The sequence below is a fragment of the Olea europaea genome, chromosome 1, assembly GCF_002742605.1.
Source record: "Olea europaea var. sylvestris chromosome 1, O_europaea_v1, whole genome shotgun sequence".
NCBI classification, from domain to species: domain Eukaryota; kingdom Viridiplantae; phylum Streptophyta; class Magnoliopsida; order Lamiales; family Oleaceae; genus Olea; species Olea europaea.
Window position 1 is genome coordinate 6,191,300 of NC_036237.1, and position 13,749 is coordinate 6,205,048.

Here is a 13,749-nt window from a genome sequence, read left to right on the forward strand (position 1 = left end):
AAATTCCATATGGATGATCCTCTCTTCCTCTTCTTTCTTCCTGTGCGTCTCTGTCTGCAAATTTCTCTGACGATCGGCAAATCCAACTAGAACAGCTGCATTCAGCTCTGCAACATTCCGACAATTACAGTGAATACAGCTAGGGCGGCCGCCGGTGAATATAGGACAGTCGTACTAGCTCGCCACCACCTAAATTTGCCACTGGCTGATGGAAAAGAAAAAGTTGGTCGTTCTTTCTTGTATTTAGTTCTCAAATTAACAAATTAAGTAACTTATTATTAGATTAAGTAGATTTTAGCATCTAAATTCTTTATTTTGCTTTGATGGGCTCATGACAGAATTAGAGAAATAGAATAAAAGGGGCTAAATTAACAATTTATGTAATCATGATAATAGTACATTGATTTCAATAAATTGAACTATGGCTGGGTTTAGGATATTAAATTTCCTGAAAAATATATTTAATATAAAATATTAAATGCAATTAAATAGTACAATCCAATGTCTAGACATGAGACATACGGTCACAATTTTTAACACACTTGTACACTGAGTATTGTACATAAAATGAAATCATCTGCTCTTACAAGGAATGATTATCATTTTCCTTAATCCAGTCCACAAAATTATTGAAATTCTTATGAGAACTCCCTTTTGTGGCACTAGCCACGGTCTTTGCTTGGAGATTCAAGGCCCTTTCTCTATAGCTTTTATCAGTCAATAGTTGTTCCAACTTATTCTCAATTTCTTCCTTTCTGATTATTCCCCTTGCATCTTTTTCTAATTCCAATCCAACTTCCCAGTGATCACAAATATAGGTCTGATTAAAAAACTGGTCAGCAAAATATGGCCAGCACAAGAAAGGGACTCCATTACTTACCCCTTCCACTGTAGAATTCCAACCACAGTGGCTTAAGAAACAAGCAACAGAAGGATGAGATAAGACCTTTTGCTGAGGAGCCCAGCTCACAACTAGCCCACGATTTTGTACTCTATTATTGAATCCTTCTGGCATGTTTGGTGAGGTCGACTTGACAGTACTAATATCTTGACGCACAACCCACAGGAATGGCCTATTCGTTAGCTCAAGCCCAAGAGCCAATTCTTGAAACTGAGTTTCATTAAAAATAGTGAAACTCCCAAATGCAACATAAATTACAGATTGGGATGGTTGTTGATCAAGCCATTCTAGGCAAGTTTCTTCTTGTGGCCAGAAATGACCGCTTGATTTCCCGAGGCGGTAATTGGCCAGAAGAGGGCCTATGGGTTTACAATTTGGAATTAAGGCAAATGCTGCAGGCTCCAATTCAGAAGTTGAGTTGCAGATTGACCAATCTGCCACATTTGCCGAAATGCAGTTGTTTATTAGAAAATGAAACATAATTTTCTGTGTGGCTAAGTCACCCATACTGATCCATGCCAAGGTCTCAGAGTTCATTACAGGCATAGCCGGAGATAGCTGAAACGTCTGTTTCTTCAAGACTCTTCCTGTAAAACAGAGAGTTTGGACACACATAAATTTTTTTATTGGTTGGGTTAATAACTATAGAGTTGCATTTCTTCTCTAATAACTAAAGCCTCTAAATATGGTAGTTCAGTATGTTTTTAGAGCAGATAGAAGTCGTTCAATGTTTTATAAAAATGAATCAAAACTGCATGTGAGAGAGTGTATTGCCGCTACTTTGTCCAAAAGCAACAGCTCATGGCACTGATAGTGTAATACGATTCGCCCTGTTGGCTGTAACGCCAAATTTCATCTTGGGGCAATGATGATAAGGCTATGGCCTAAAAACCAATTTTGGATTAAAACATGCAACCGCCTGATATATTGGCCCAAATTCAAGATCCGGATCAAATAAGGTAAAGGCGTGTTTTGAAGCGTGGCGCTTTTCTTTGGCAGCAACTCAACACTTTTTTGCACCTTTCGGTTATCTGAGAAACAACCTGGACCTTTGGACTGAAGATGTAATCAATAGCTGGTGATAAGGGTATAAATAATACTCTTGGCTGCCCTATTTGACACTTTCATCTTCTGCCATTTGGGGTTGGTGTTTCGAGACTGTTCTCTTCCCTTCTTTTCGAGTTCTTCTTCGAAGAGAGAACTATTGTGTGATCTTTGTGGTTACCGTTTAATCAATAAACGTGCAACTCAAGAGATCTGGGTTAGGGTATTCGGTCTTTGTGTCTGAGCCCCAAATGTAATCATCTTCACTTTGATGCGAGAAAAGGGTTAATAAATTTCTGTTTCTTATTTTGGGTCTTCTGCAAATATTCTTGAGTTCTTTGCATATTTGGTTCGATACTTGACATAACTCACCCTATATTTTCAGAATCCACTCCAAGCCCTGTCTGTTGGGCCACCCTATTTTAAGCATGTTCCTGGATAAGAAAACATTTTAAACAACATAGTTAAAGAGTGGAAGCTTACCATCACTGTCGATGATTCCATCGTCAATCAGCTTTGGACAGTTAGCAAGTAAGTTCACCATAGCAGCTGCGGCCGAGCAGAAGGCTACTGTCTTGATTCCCAACTTCTTGGCTAGCTCCAGTGCCCATCCCATGATATAATCTGCTATAACACACGTAATCTTATCTCTATTTGTTTCGTTTATCTTTTGGACTAAGTCCTCCAATTTCCCAGGCATGACATTCAAAATTCCTTCGGATAATTTTCCCAGTTCATTTCTGTCCTCCCATGGTTCCATTCCATCTGGGATTGATACCAAATTTACACTTTCTTTTTCTTGTGTGTTTTCTGTCTCTGATAATGCTTCGACAACTCTCTTGTGATCGAATTCCGTGTTCACAAATGTGACTTTGATGCCATGTTTTACTAGCCGTAGTGAAACTTCCATTAAGGGGATAACATGGCCTTGTGCTGGATAAGGAATGGCTAGAACATGTGGAGTGGCCATTGTATTTTTCTTCACCCGATGAAGTTGTATTTGTATTATAAACTTCATGTTTATCCTTACTTATACAGGTGTCGGGGGGAGGGGGGTTGGGGGGTGTCTTATTCACGTCAATTTTATAAATCCTCCCAACTTGGTCTTGGGGCAGAATGAGCTCGGCTTGGCTCTTTAAAATGAGCAGATCCACGAGTTCAAGACAAGCTGGCTCGGCTCATAAAATAATCCAGCTCAACTCAACCCATGACTCGTCTTAATAGGGGCGTGAATTATCTATTGCCCTAATTGGGACGAGCCGAACAAGCAAATGGCTCAACCCATTTGCCACCTCTAACTTTGGTCCTTGTGACCAATTTCCTTCCTATTTTCCGTAATTTGTGCTAGGTCTGAGTTGGATATTCGTTGTTGTTCTTTGTCATTTACTATTGATGTTTGTACAATATCTTTGTTTTTTAGCTTGTTACGGACTACTTTATCTCTATTGTCTGCATCTTTTTCTTCTTGGGGAGGCTCGTGACTTCATTTTCGCAGTGACAAGTTGTTTTCAATGGTAACTATGCAGCAGGATTTATTAGTTGACTGATTCTATGGCCGGCGGGCATCTGAAAGCAAGGGTGACAGCTAATTTTATTTATTAAGCCCCAGTTTGGCCCATTATTTTTCATTCAATTACATTTTATTTTTCTCTCTCTTATTTTTCAACTACAAAATCTTCCATAAAATAATATTACACGTAAATCGAAATTTTTTTCTTCTTTTTCAACCACTCATTTTAAAAAAAAAAAACACTATTCTACTCATTTTCATTACCACAAAATAGGGGCCAAACGGAGAATAAATAATATTATATTAGATTCTAGGGCCGGCGGGCATCTGAAAGCAAGGGTGACAGCTAAATTTAATTATTAAATAATATTATATTAGACATGACTCTACAATACAATAGTTATTTGATAATAAAGTTTTGAGCTATGAAATCTATCTTACCAAACATATGCAATAAAATTATATTTTGAGAGCTCACATGACTCAGCAACATGCTTATCTTGATTCATTTGTTCATTCCGTATTCAGAAGTAGCTGATTGTATTTTCAAGTCAGGTGGCCCAATAGCCACTGGACTATCTTAGGAGTCAAAGTGAGTGTTAGTCCCAGTTTGGCTTTCATTCTTTTCAAATTTTAATCGTTGAAATAGTATTTTTTTTTTTTTAATGTGCACTTGAAAAAGAATGAAAAGTATTTTATTTGCATATAATATTATTTTATGAAAGATTGTGTGGTTGAAAATAAGAAAGAAAAAGAATGAGAATGAGATTGGAAGCCAAACGGGGACTTATTGAGTGATGGAGTTTTTGATTTTTCATACAATATTGAAAGTTTAATGATCTTAGATGTAACTATTGAACGAGTAAAATAAGTAAAAAATCACTTCACATTATATTTGAGTAATCCAACTATTATCTCATGGAATGATAATAATATAATTCTATTCATAGGGGTGATGAAGTATTAGAGAGTATAGTACCAGATATATACATTACAATCATTATTAGTAAGAGTGGATTATGTTTACTGTCATTAAATTTATATATTTATTTTACTTGAACAACAATCTTCAAATATATCTAAACTTAAATTTAATCCTTGTATGGTAGACAATACAAGAGTCACAAAATATAAAGTTAAAATCTTGATCATTATACTTTCAATTCTTGTCAAATACAATGTATTAAAGAAAAAGACATTTTAAGAAGCTTTTAAAATTTTGAACTTTAATAATAATAATAATAATAATAATAATAACAACAACAACAACAAGAAGAAGAAAAAGAAAAAGAAGAAGTCTACCAGGCAAGAAATTGAACGTCTAAATTCTTTTCTAAATTGGGTCGGATCCGAATTTTTTATCTTAAACAGAAAGTGGACCTGGCTAAACAATATATATATATATACAATTGAGCGTGCTATTTTTCTATAACAGGACTCCCTATAATATAAATTCACCTCCTAAAATTACAGATTCACCAAAAATTCAAAATTCCACGACACGAGATCTCTTTCATTCGTCTGAGAAGACAAAACAGGTGACCTTTTCGATTGATTTTGGTCACAAGTTGAACATTTTCATCACAAATATGTTTCTCATCATAGATTTTCGAATCAGTCTGATGTACTGGAAATAATCGAACAGTTTAACTAACAAATTATAAATTGTCATCGTTAGAGAAGACAATTCATGTTATAATCTGATTATTTTGGTTACGGATTGAATGTTCAAGTCACAATTGAAGATTTCGGTCTCAATTTTTGTTTTATCCCATAATAAAATTGTATTGCACGTTCACCAACAAACCTGTATTGTAGGCCATAGAAAATTTGATCATAGCAAGAGAAGAGATTTCAAGTAGTTGCTTTTCTAATATTGTGGTCACGAATTTAAAGCGCTAATCACAAATTGATTTTTCTTGTCACAGGTCGAGCAAAAATTTCCAATGCAAGCCACATAAGATTTGATCATTGTTGAATAGTAGATAAAAGCAAAATGCTTCAAATATTTTGGTCACAAATTGAATGCTCTCATCACAAATTGATGTTTCTCGTCACATGTTATCGTGCGCAAAAGTTGAAAATGAAATTAGTTGGACAAATCACATAATACTGATTGATATAATTACATTATTTTTTATTTTATTTTATTTTATGACCTACTGTCATATATGTGACTTATGCATGTACAGTGTATAATAGAATATGAAGGAAAAATATGTAAACTATGTAGAATCTGTGGGTGCTATGGGTTGGGACATGCTTACCTTGAAAGTGCGATGCGAGATTGAGCATGGATACTTGGGAGGAAGTGAAAAGTGGAAAACGGAAGCCATTACAGAGAAGCCGAAAGTCAAAAGGGGATTGTAGACGAAGGTGATGGTAACATAATAGTGGTGGGTTGTTGTTATAAATTTGACGTAATTGTTCTTGTGGATTTGAAATTGTAGTGGTAATTGCTATTGTGGATTTGAGGTGAATGTGTTATTTATGGTTGTAAATTTGTGTTGAAAGTAGTAGTGGTCTTGCATTGGAGGTGATGGTGGTGGTGCTGATCTGTGATGTGTACAGATTTGTTTTTAGTGATCATCAGTGATCAAATATGTGTTTATTGTGATTGGTTGTGATCAATCTTGTGTTGATTGTAATTAATTATAACTTGATCACATACTGTCACAACTAAGATTGACCTGGTTACAGATAAACACATTAAAGACAAATTTTGTCACACTTAGTTACATTGAAGATAAATTTGATCACAACCTGTTATAGATAACACATTTTAATGACGTGGTTACATACAGTCACACTGAGGACAAATTTGATCATAGATGTCATAGATAACATATGTTAGTGACTTAGTTACATACAGTCACAAATTAAATAGTCACAGATAGTTACACTGAAAACAAAGCTGGTCACAATTAGTCACATATAACACAGAAAATTCAATCACAGATAACACAATTAATCACAAGTGATTCCGTGGGGGTGGGTTGTAATCTACAAAAAATGTTTTAAATTTTTTGAATTTCTTTAAAGGTTGGGGTGGGGTATTGGGGTGGGTGGAGATGGATCCTGGATGGGGACAAGTTGGGTGGGTCCTTGGGATGCGTGGGGTGAGGATAATTTTTCTCATTAGTTATATATATATAATAGGAATTAACACCTGAATTTCGAAATATTTTGACAAATTTATTAGTTTTGAAATGTAATTTTTGTTTGTAGGAGTTATGTATTATTCCCATATTATATCCGTAGTTTGCACACTCAAGAGAAGTCGGAATTTTAGGGGCTTCCATGTCCAATAAATTAGTGTTGATTAAATTATAATTAATATTTTCATGAACGGTGATATATTAAACTGGCCAAACAAATGTTTGTATGAAATTACATAAGTATTCCAAGTACATATATAAGAAATATTTAAATGTGCCTTTCAATAATAATAATAATAATAATAATAATAATAATAATAATAATAATAATAAAATTACTTATCTTGATACCAAGATAAACGTTACTCTAAAAGTAATAGCTTGCTTTTTACTAAATTTGATCTATAAAATAAATTATTTAATTTAAAATATATTAGTTACAAGTAAATCTTTTAATCACCGCCAAACATGTGGGCATGTCATGCTAAGCTCAAAGATTTTACATATAAGACTTAGTTAAAAGTAAATGAGTAAATTTTAAAATAAAATGATATATTTTATTTATCAAAATTTAAAATAATAAGCAACCTTTTGTTATTTAAACTAAGTAAAACAAAAGGTTAAAAGTAATTTTATTTCATTTCAACTTAGCCAAACCTGGTCTATGATTGGCACTTTTATTTTATCTAGTTCCCAATTTTATAATTACTATTTTCCAAAGCTATATTTATTAGTATTTTCGTCCGGCAAAAAAAAAAAAAAATCTAATTTTGCAATAGAAATGCGTTTTAAAGCATTACCCTATAAGATTTCATGATGGCTGTATTTATAATTGTCGAAGAGCTTGGGATTGAGTTCTATACAAATCGAGTCGTCAGCCGTGTATGAATTGATCTTTATTTATTAGTTAAATTTTTTATTTTTTTATTTTTTTAATCTTAATTAGAGGGAAATTCTTGTGGCTTTAAGATTTGTCACACATGCTCCTCATAGACTTTTGTACATGGGTTTGAGGCTTGTGTTCTGTTTTCTACTCTTTTTTCAATATCATGAAGTTTTATAGCTTCACATCTCTTAATTGGCTCTTGCTCTGTCTCGAGATTTGCACTAGCTTATTGATATGTGAAATTTGGATTGGATTGATATGTCAATATTAAAAGCGTAATCTTATTCATAATCAACGACTGTAGTGGTCGTTTTACATGAAATATTGTTATTTGATGCATTAGCTTATTATTTGAGACAATGGAATTACAAGAATTAATGCCTCAAATAATAAATTGTCACATAGAATAACTACTGCAATCGCTGTTTATGAATAGCATTACTCGTAACAAAATCATACTCACCTTCAAATTTGAAGGGAAGATCCCATTTCTTTGAAGCATGGTTTGCCTTTACACCTTTGCTTGTGTCACGGACAACCTCAACGAATACTGTCAGATCAGAAGAATTTCTCATTTGCAGCCATGGACTCAATCAATTAAGAAAATATATATATTTGCTCAGATCTCACGTCACTCACTATTTATATTAGTAACTTTTTAATTATTGGCAATTTAATCTAGTAATGGCCCATTAACATAACAAATCAAATTACACAATTAACGACCAAAATTATTCCGTATGTTTTAATTATCAAAAGGAACCATTACTCACTATACACTTGGCTTAGTTCAATTTTGATGAATTAACGACAACATGAAATGTGTCGAAATGTTAGTAGACAAGTTTGTAACGAAGTTACTTTGCTTGTCAGCCACCCCGGGCATATTCCAGTGGTGTAAAAGATAAGGGTGAGGTATACTCAACTTTGCTCGAAGCCGCAGTGTGAAGATTCGATTCCTGAAATATGGATTGAGATTTTTTGTGGACACCAGTGTACAGACAGTTCTTGTTCCCTGACTTGTTGGGGCACATTTCGCGATTAACCTCTCTCACGATACTCCAGGAGCGAGGTGGTGGAGAACCCTTAAGGTTGGGGTTCAAACTTTTTTTTACTTTGCTTGTCTTAAAAAAAGTCTGATAATGATCTTTATAAGATGACACATCTACATATCCCTAATGCACTCAACTATATATGCCAAATGAAGAATTTATTCCCCCAACAACCTCCTATTATTGAGTCTTTTTTGGACTGCTACGTGGAGCAAATATGAACGACAAATTTAAAATTAACTAACATATGGATAATGAACAAAAATACAATAAAAAGAATCTTCCATTCATTATGAGCGATTCGAAACTCTTGTTATAATGTCTAATAAAATCCAAAATTGTTACTTCTTTTAGTGTGTTGTCTTTGTATTGGTCTTTGATTATTCATATTTCGTTCCACTTGTAAACACTAAAATCATACACGAATACAAACATGAGACATATGTTAAAAGAAGAATCACTATAAAAAGAACAATTGGAAAAAGTGTGAATTTGATTCCTCTTGAATGATTTATGTTTCTAATTCCAAATGAAACTTTTCTCACAAAAGAGAAATAGATGAAAGTGTTAAGGTGCTAGGTTGAAAGATTTCTACATATTAATTTGGTTGAAAAATCATTAGTCCAAAATGACGGTGATTTATAATAATTCTGATATACTTATTATTGAGTCTCGAGGTTTCATGTTAAAGAGTAATCATTGTTAAGAGGAATAGTCTTAATCCATATACGAAAATTAACGTTTATATCTTTGATTGATGTGAGATTATATCATTAACATATCTTTGCAAGATGGTGTCTGTTTTGAGAACACCAATCATCTTGGAATCAATTTGAAATGCTTATTTGAATTTTTTGGGGCTCTGACGCGAATCTTAAAATTTAATTTTTGGGTTTACAAAACAACTGAACACTTTTTCCACCATGCACGAAAGGGATTGAATCAAGACCTTGTTTCTTGATTGTCGCATCAATCATAGATTGTAATTGGATCTCTTAACCGCTAACACAAATAAACGCGCCTCCTTATCTATAACACGAGTTGTTCTTCACATGTGCCAATCCCCTTTATACTTTGGGTCCACATCCTTTTTGATAAGTTTCACACAATGCACGTACCAATTTGATCGACCAACATTAATAGTAAAAGAATCAGGATATATCAAACCTATGGAGTGCTCGTGTATTCTTTCATTCTTCGTGTTTTTTTCTTAAAAGTGTACATATCCTCTAGCAGAGTAGAGTTGTCCAAACTTAGGTTTCACTTTTCCTATTGTAACAAGAATGTCATATTCAGACCTGTCATAATATTGGCAAGACAACTTGAATCATTCAATTTGCTTTCCCTACTTAGCTATCTCTATTATTGGGACTTGGGACCAAACTCTTTATCTCGGATAATGTTATTTTGCACTTTTGTTTATTAAATGAGTTTTCAAAAGCAATTATATGTGAAAAAAGAAAATCTAATCAATACATTTTTCTATCTTTTCTTTTAATCACACATTTTTCAATAATATTACACGCAAATTTAAAACTTTTCTTTATTTTTTAATCAATTATTATCCATCAATCTACTATTCCAAAATGCATTTTTAGAAGAAAATGGGGCTCAAATAATTATGAAAAATATATTATAAAATAATATTAAAACTTGTTATTTCTTCCATAAAATGTTATTTGCCTAAATATCTTTCATGCGGATAAATGTTCTTCGCACTAAGAAGAAAACAGTGAATAATATTACTTAAAAAAAACGTTTTTAACGTCAACAGCACCTGTTTTTAGGTCGAAAATCAAGTTAAATATTTTTTATTTTTTTTTGAACATTCTAAAAGTATTTTATTTCACATACAGAACCAATTATGCATTCCTTTTTTGCCTCTTTCCCTTTCTTTATTATATCTCGATAATTTTATTGATAATGTTTCGTTAATAATTTTATATTGTAGCGTGTAATGTATGATCCCAAGTGTGAATTGACGAGAACCCTTTCTAAACCATGCAATACTTTATAATGATTTCAAAAGTACTGTATTTACATGCACTCACAAAAAAGAAGAAAAAATAAAGTATATTTACATAAGGAGAAAAATGTACTAAAAAAATTAATATATATAAATCAAAATTTCTTACCGTAAGCTATTCCTCAATTTTGGCTCCAGAGGATTCACCCCTTATCTCCTTAAGAACCCCATATTTCCTCAGGAATTCCTCAATCCAATCCCTCAAATTCAAAATAATATAAGTCCCAATGCCACCAATCAATCCATAGGCAATAGAGTAAGTCAAGGGCATCAAAATCAATGTCATAAAGGCCGGTATAGCCTCCCTCATATCATCCCATTCTATTTCCACCACAGACCTCATCATCAAAACGCCCACCAATATGAGTGGTGGCCCTACCGCCCACGGTGGTATCGAAGCAAGTAAAGGTGTAAAGAAAAATGCCAACATAAAATACCCGGCCACTGTTAAGGCAGTCAATCCCGTTCTTCCGCCCTCCCTTATTCCCGTGGATGACTCGATAAATGCTGTCACGGGCGACGTACCTAGTAAAGAACCCACAACTATGGATGATGCATCGGACATGAATGCGAAATATTGTCCCTCAAAATCACCGTTGCTGTCAGTAAATCCGGCAAAACGTGCCATTGAATACAGAGTTCCAGTCGTGTCGAGTATATCCACGTACAAAAAGGTTATCAAAGCTTCCCAGAAGTAGCCTTTTCCTATGCTTTTGAAGCTTAAAGCGGCTGCAGTAGTTTCAATCTTGTGGATGTCAACAACTTTCTTGAAATACTCATATGAAGAATTCCCAGAAGGTGTATTTGGAAAAGCAGTGACTTTTGTGTTTCTAAACCAAGAAACACCAGTAACAAAAATAATCCCATAAATCATTGCACCTTTAATGTCCTTAACCAAGCAGTAAGCAATAATAACAAATCCAACCACACCAAGCCAGAATGTAGGACTCTCCATCCGGTCATGTAAGCATAATATGTCACTCGAAATTGTGCCGCCTGGGATGAGGGACGTCGTTCCATTTGTTGATGTCACCACCGGTGCTAGAGCAGCGCGTGCAGAGCGTGGACAGGCTCCTAGGGTGACCAAAGTTGATGAGCTAAACCCAATTAGGCCTACACCTTGATTGTTTTGCAAACCAATGAAGGCTAAGAACAATCCTATGCCAGCAGAGGAGGAGATTCGGACGGGTTTTGGCACCAGTTTTGCAAGCTTTGCACGTAAACCAACGGCAGATACTAATAAAAATATGAGACCTTCGATAAAAACAGCAGCCAAAGCGCTTTCATAGGAGATATTCCCTGAACCATGGAAGCCTACGACAGTGTATGCAAAGTACGCATTGGAGCCCATTCCCGGTGCCATGGCTAGAGGAAGGTTAGCGAAAACGCCCATGATTACGCAGCCGATGAGGGACGACGCCACGGTGGCTACGATGAGGTCTTTTCGGGTTTTCTCTAAGCACGCTGAGTAGCCGGGGTTGACAGGATTGAATTTACATGATGCATCAGGTGGGATGAGGCGTAGGTTCAAGGTGTTTGTGCAATTGGAAAGTGGGATTGAGGGGTCGGAGCAGAGAGGTATGCAGTCTGAAACAGAGCACGTGCCGCCGGAGTCTGATAAAATGGAGGCATTCACGGCCAGGATGTAAGCCATGGTGAGGAAAGTGGCAGTGCCAGCGCGCAGCTCGGTGGTGAAGGTGGTGTTGCGTTCAATGATCTTGAAACGCTTTCCGACACGGCTGTTTGCGATGTACGTGTTCAGCCGACAGAATGGCGATAGTTTTGTGTTAGGCGGCGGCGGCGGCGGCCCAGACTCAACGTCCATTTTGGATTAGTAGTTTGTGAACTCTTGGACTAAATTACTCTTAAGAGTGGATACATTTTCTATTTTTATACTAATTTTGAGGCCACTGTTGGATGCAAGTGTGTTAACGAGAAAAAGAAAATAAAAACTAGGGGGATTAGGCCACCTCCAAAAAAATCTTATCGGTTGAGTACGACGTAAAAATTATGAATTGTTATTGATGCATGAATATTATAGATTCCATTTTGAAAGGACGATCTTTCTATATTCTTCGAAATGAAAGAATCGGGAGGGTTATTTTTAACTTGGAATTATTTAAAATATTTTGTTTGTTCCCAACCCCCAACCTGCCCCCACAAAAATAAATATATTATATAGTCATTGTTTGGTAGAGATTAAAAAAATCAGATTTTTAATAAATTTTGATAAAAATTAACGAAATATATGGTTGAAAAGTTGTGTGATCCATTAAATATGTGGTTAAAATTAATTATTGACTTTGACTATAAATCTAAAGATATTGAGTTACCAGTAGCTGCTTCATGGTTGGATTTAAAAATTATTACTTAAATTTAGGTTTTGGAAAATATATATAGAAGCTTACATGATTTATTATAGATAACAAAAATAGTATATATTAATGGCAGAAAACCCCCTAGAAGTTTGCCCATGTGTGATATACCCTTCTACATATTGAAAATCGCAAAAAGCCCCTTATTTGAAAACTTCTGTGGAAAAACCCTATACTATCAAGATTCATCAGATTTACCGTTAAAAACAGTAAATAAAAAAAATGTCTAAATTAAAAAGGAATAATTATTAATACAGTCCCAAACTTTTTAATTTTTTTGCTAATTATAATCTTTTTTTTTATTTGTGCTATTCACGGTCCCCACCCCAACTCAACTTCTTCCCCGCTCGCAATAAAAACGACAAAGATAATGTTTTCTTTTGTTCAAAATGAAACCATTTCACTAAAGAAAATTGTAAGAAATGACTATAAGTATTATTAAAATTGCCACTTTTAATAAAAGTACCAGAAGTACCCTTAATATCCATTCGCGATAGACAACCATACTGCTGAGGCACTTCATGTTGTCACGAAGGCTAATTATTGGGCAACTGTGTGTCCAAGATTCTACAACACTAGACTCCTACTGTACTGATACAATTTGAAGTGAATACTTATTGTCTTGTGAGTGGTAGAATCTTCTGTAATAGTTTGTCTTGAAAGCTTAAACATTTTATCTAAATAATTGAGCACTTACTAACCTTGACTTGTGTAACATTTTTCTTCAAAAATGATAATTATGACTATTTACATATATAGTCATTTTGTCAATATCACCAATTTTTTCTCCTAAAAAG

General features: G+C 34.5%; 2 protein-coding genes across 2 annotated transcripts; both read right to left on the minus strand.

Moving 5' to 3' along the window:
• Positions 1–435: 435 nt before the first annotated feature.
• On the minus strand, positions 436–2,978 carry LOC111385961 (UDP-glycosyltransferase 83A1-like). The gene is made up of 2 exons (XM_023010409.1): positions 2,429–2,978; positions 436–1,488 (listed from the first exon to the last, which is right to left on the minus strand). The coding sequence occupies exons 1-2, from the start codon at positions 2,961–2,963 to the stop codon at positions 584–586; spliced, it is 1,440 nt and encodes a 479-aa protein (XP_022866177.1). The 5' UTR covers positions 2,964–2,978; the 3' UTR covers positions 436–583.
• Positions 2,979–7,870: 4,892 nt separating this feature from the next.
• Positions 7,871–12,552, minus strand: LOC111386204 (adenine/guanine permease AZG1-like). Its single transcript, XM_023010688.1, has 2 exons — positions 10,687–12,552; positions 7,871–8,049 (listed from the first exon to the last, which is right to left on the minus strand). Exon 1 carries the CDS (start codon positions 12,400–12,402, stop codon positions 10,693–10,695), a length of 1,710 nt encoding a protein of 569 aa, XP_022866456.1. The 5' UTR covers positions 12,403–12,552; the 3' UTR covers positions 7,871–8,049; positions 10,687–10,692.
• Between the last annotated feature and the right edge of the window lie 1,197 nt (positions 12,553–13,749).

Coding starts and splice junctions, on each gene's coding strand:
- LOC111385961 (XM_023010409.1), bottom strand. CDS start 2,963: ATGAAGTTTATAATACAAATACAACTTCATCGGGTGAAGAAAAATACA. Junction 1,489..2,428: donor TGGAATCATCGACAGTGATG/GTAAGCTTCCAC, acceptor TCTGTTTTACAG/GAAGAGTCTTGAAGAAACAG.
- LOC111386204 (XM_023010688.1), bottom strand. CDS start 12,402: ATGGACGTTGAGTCTGGGCCGCCGCCGCCGCCGCCTAACACAAAACTA.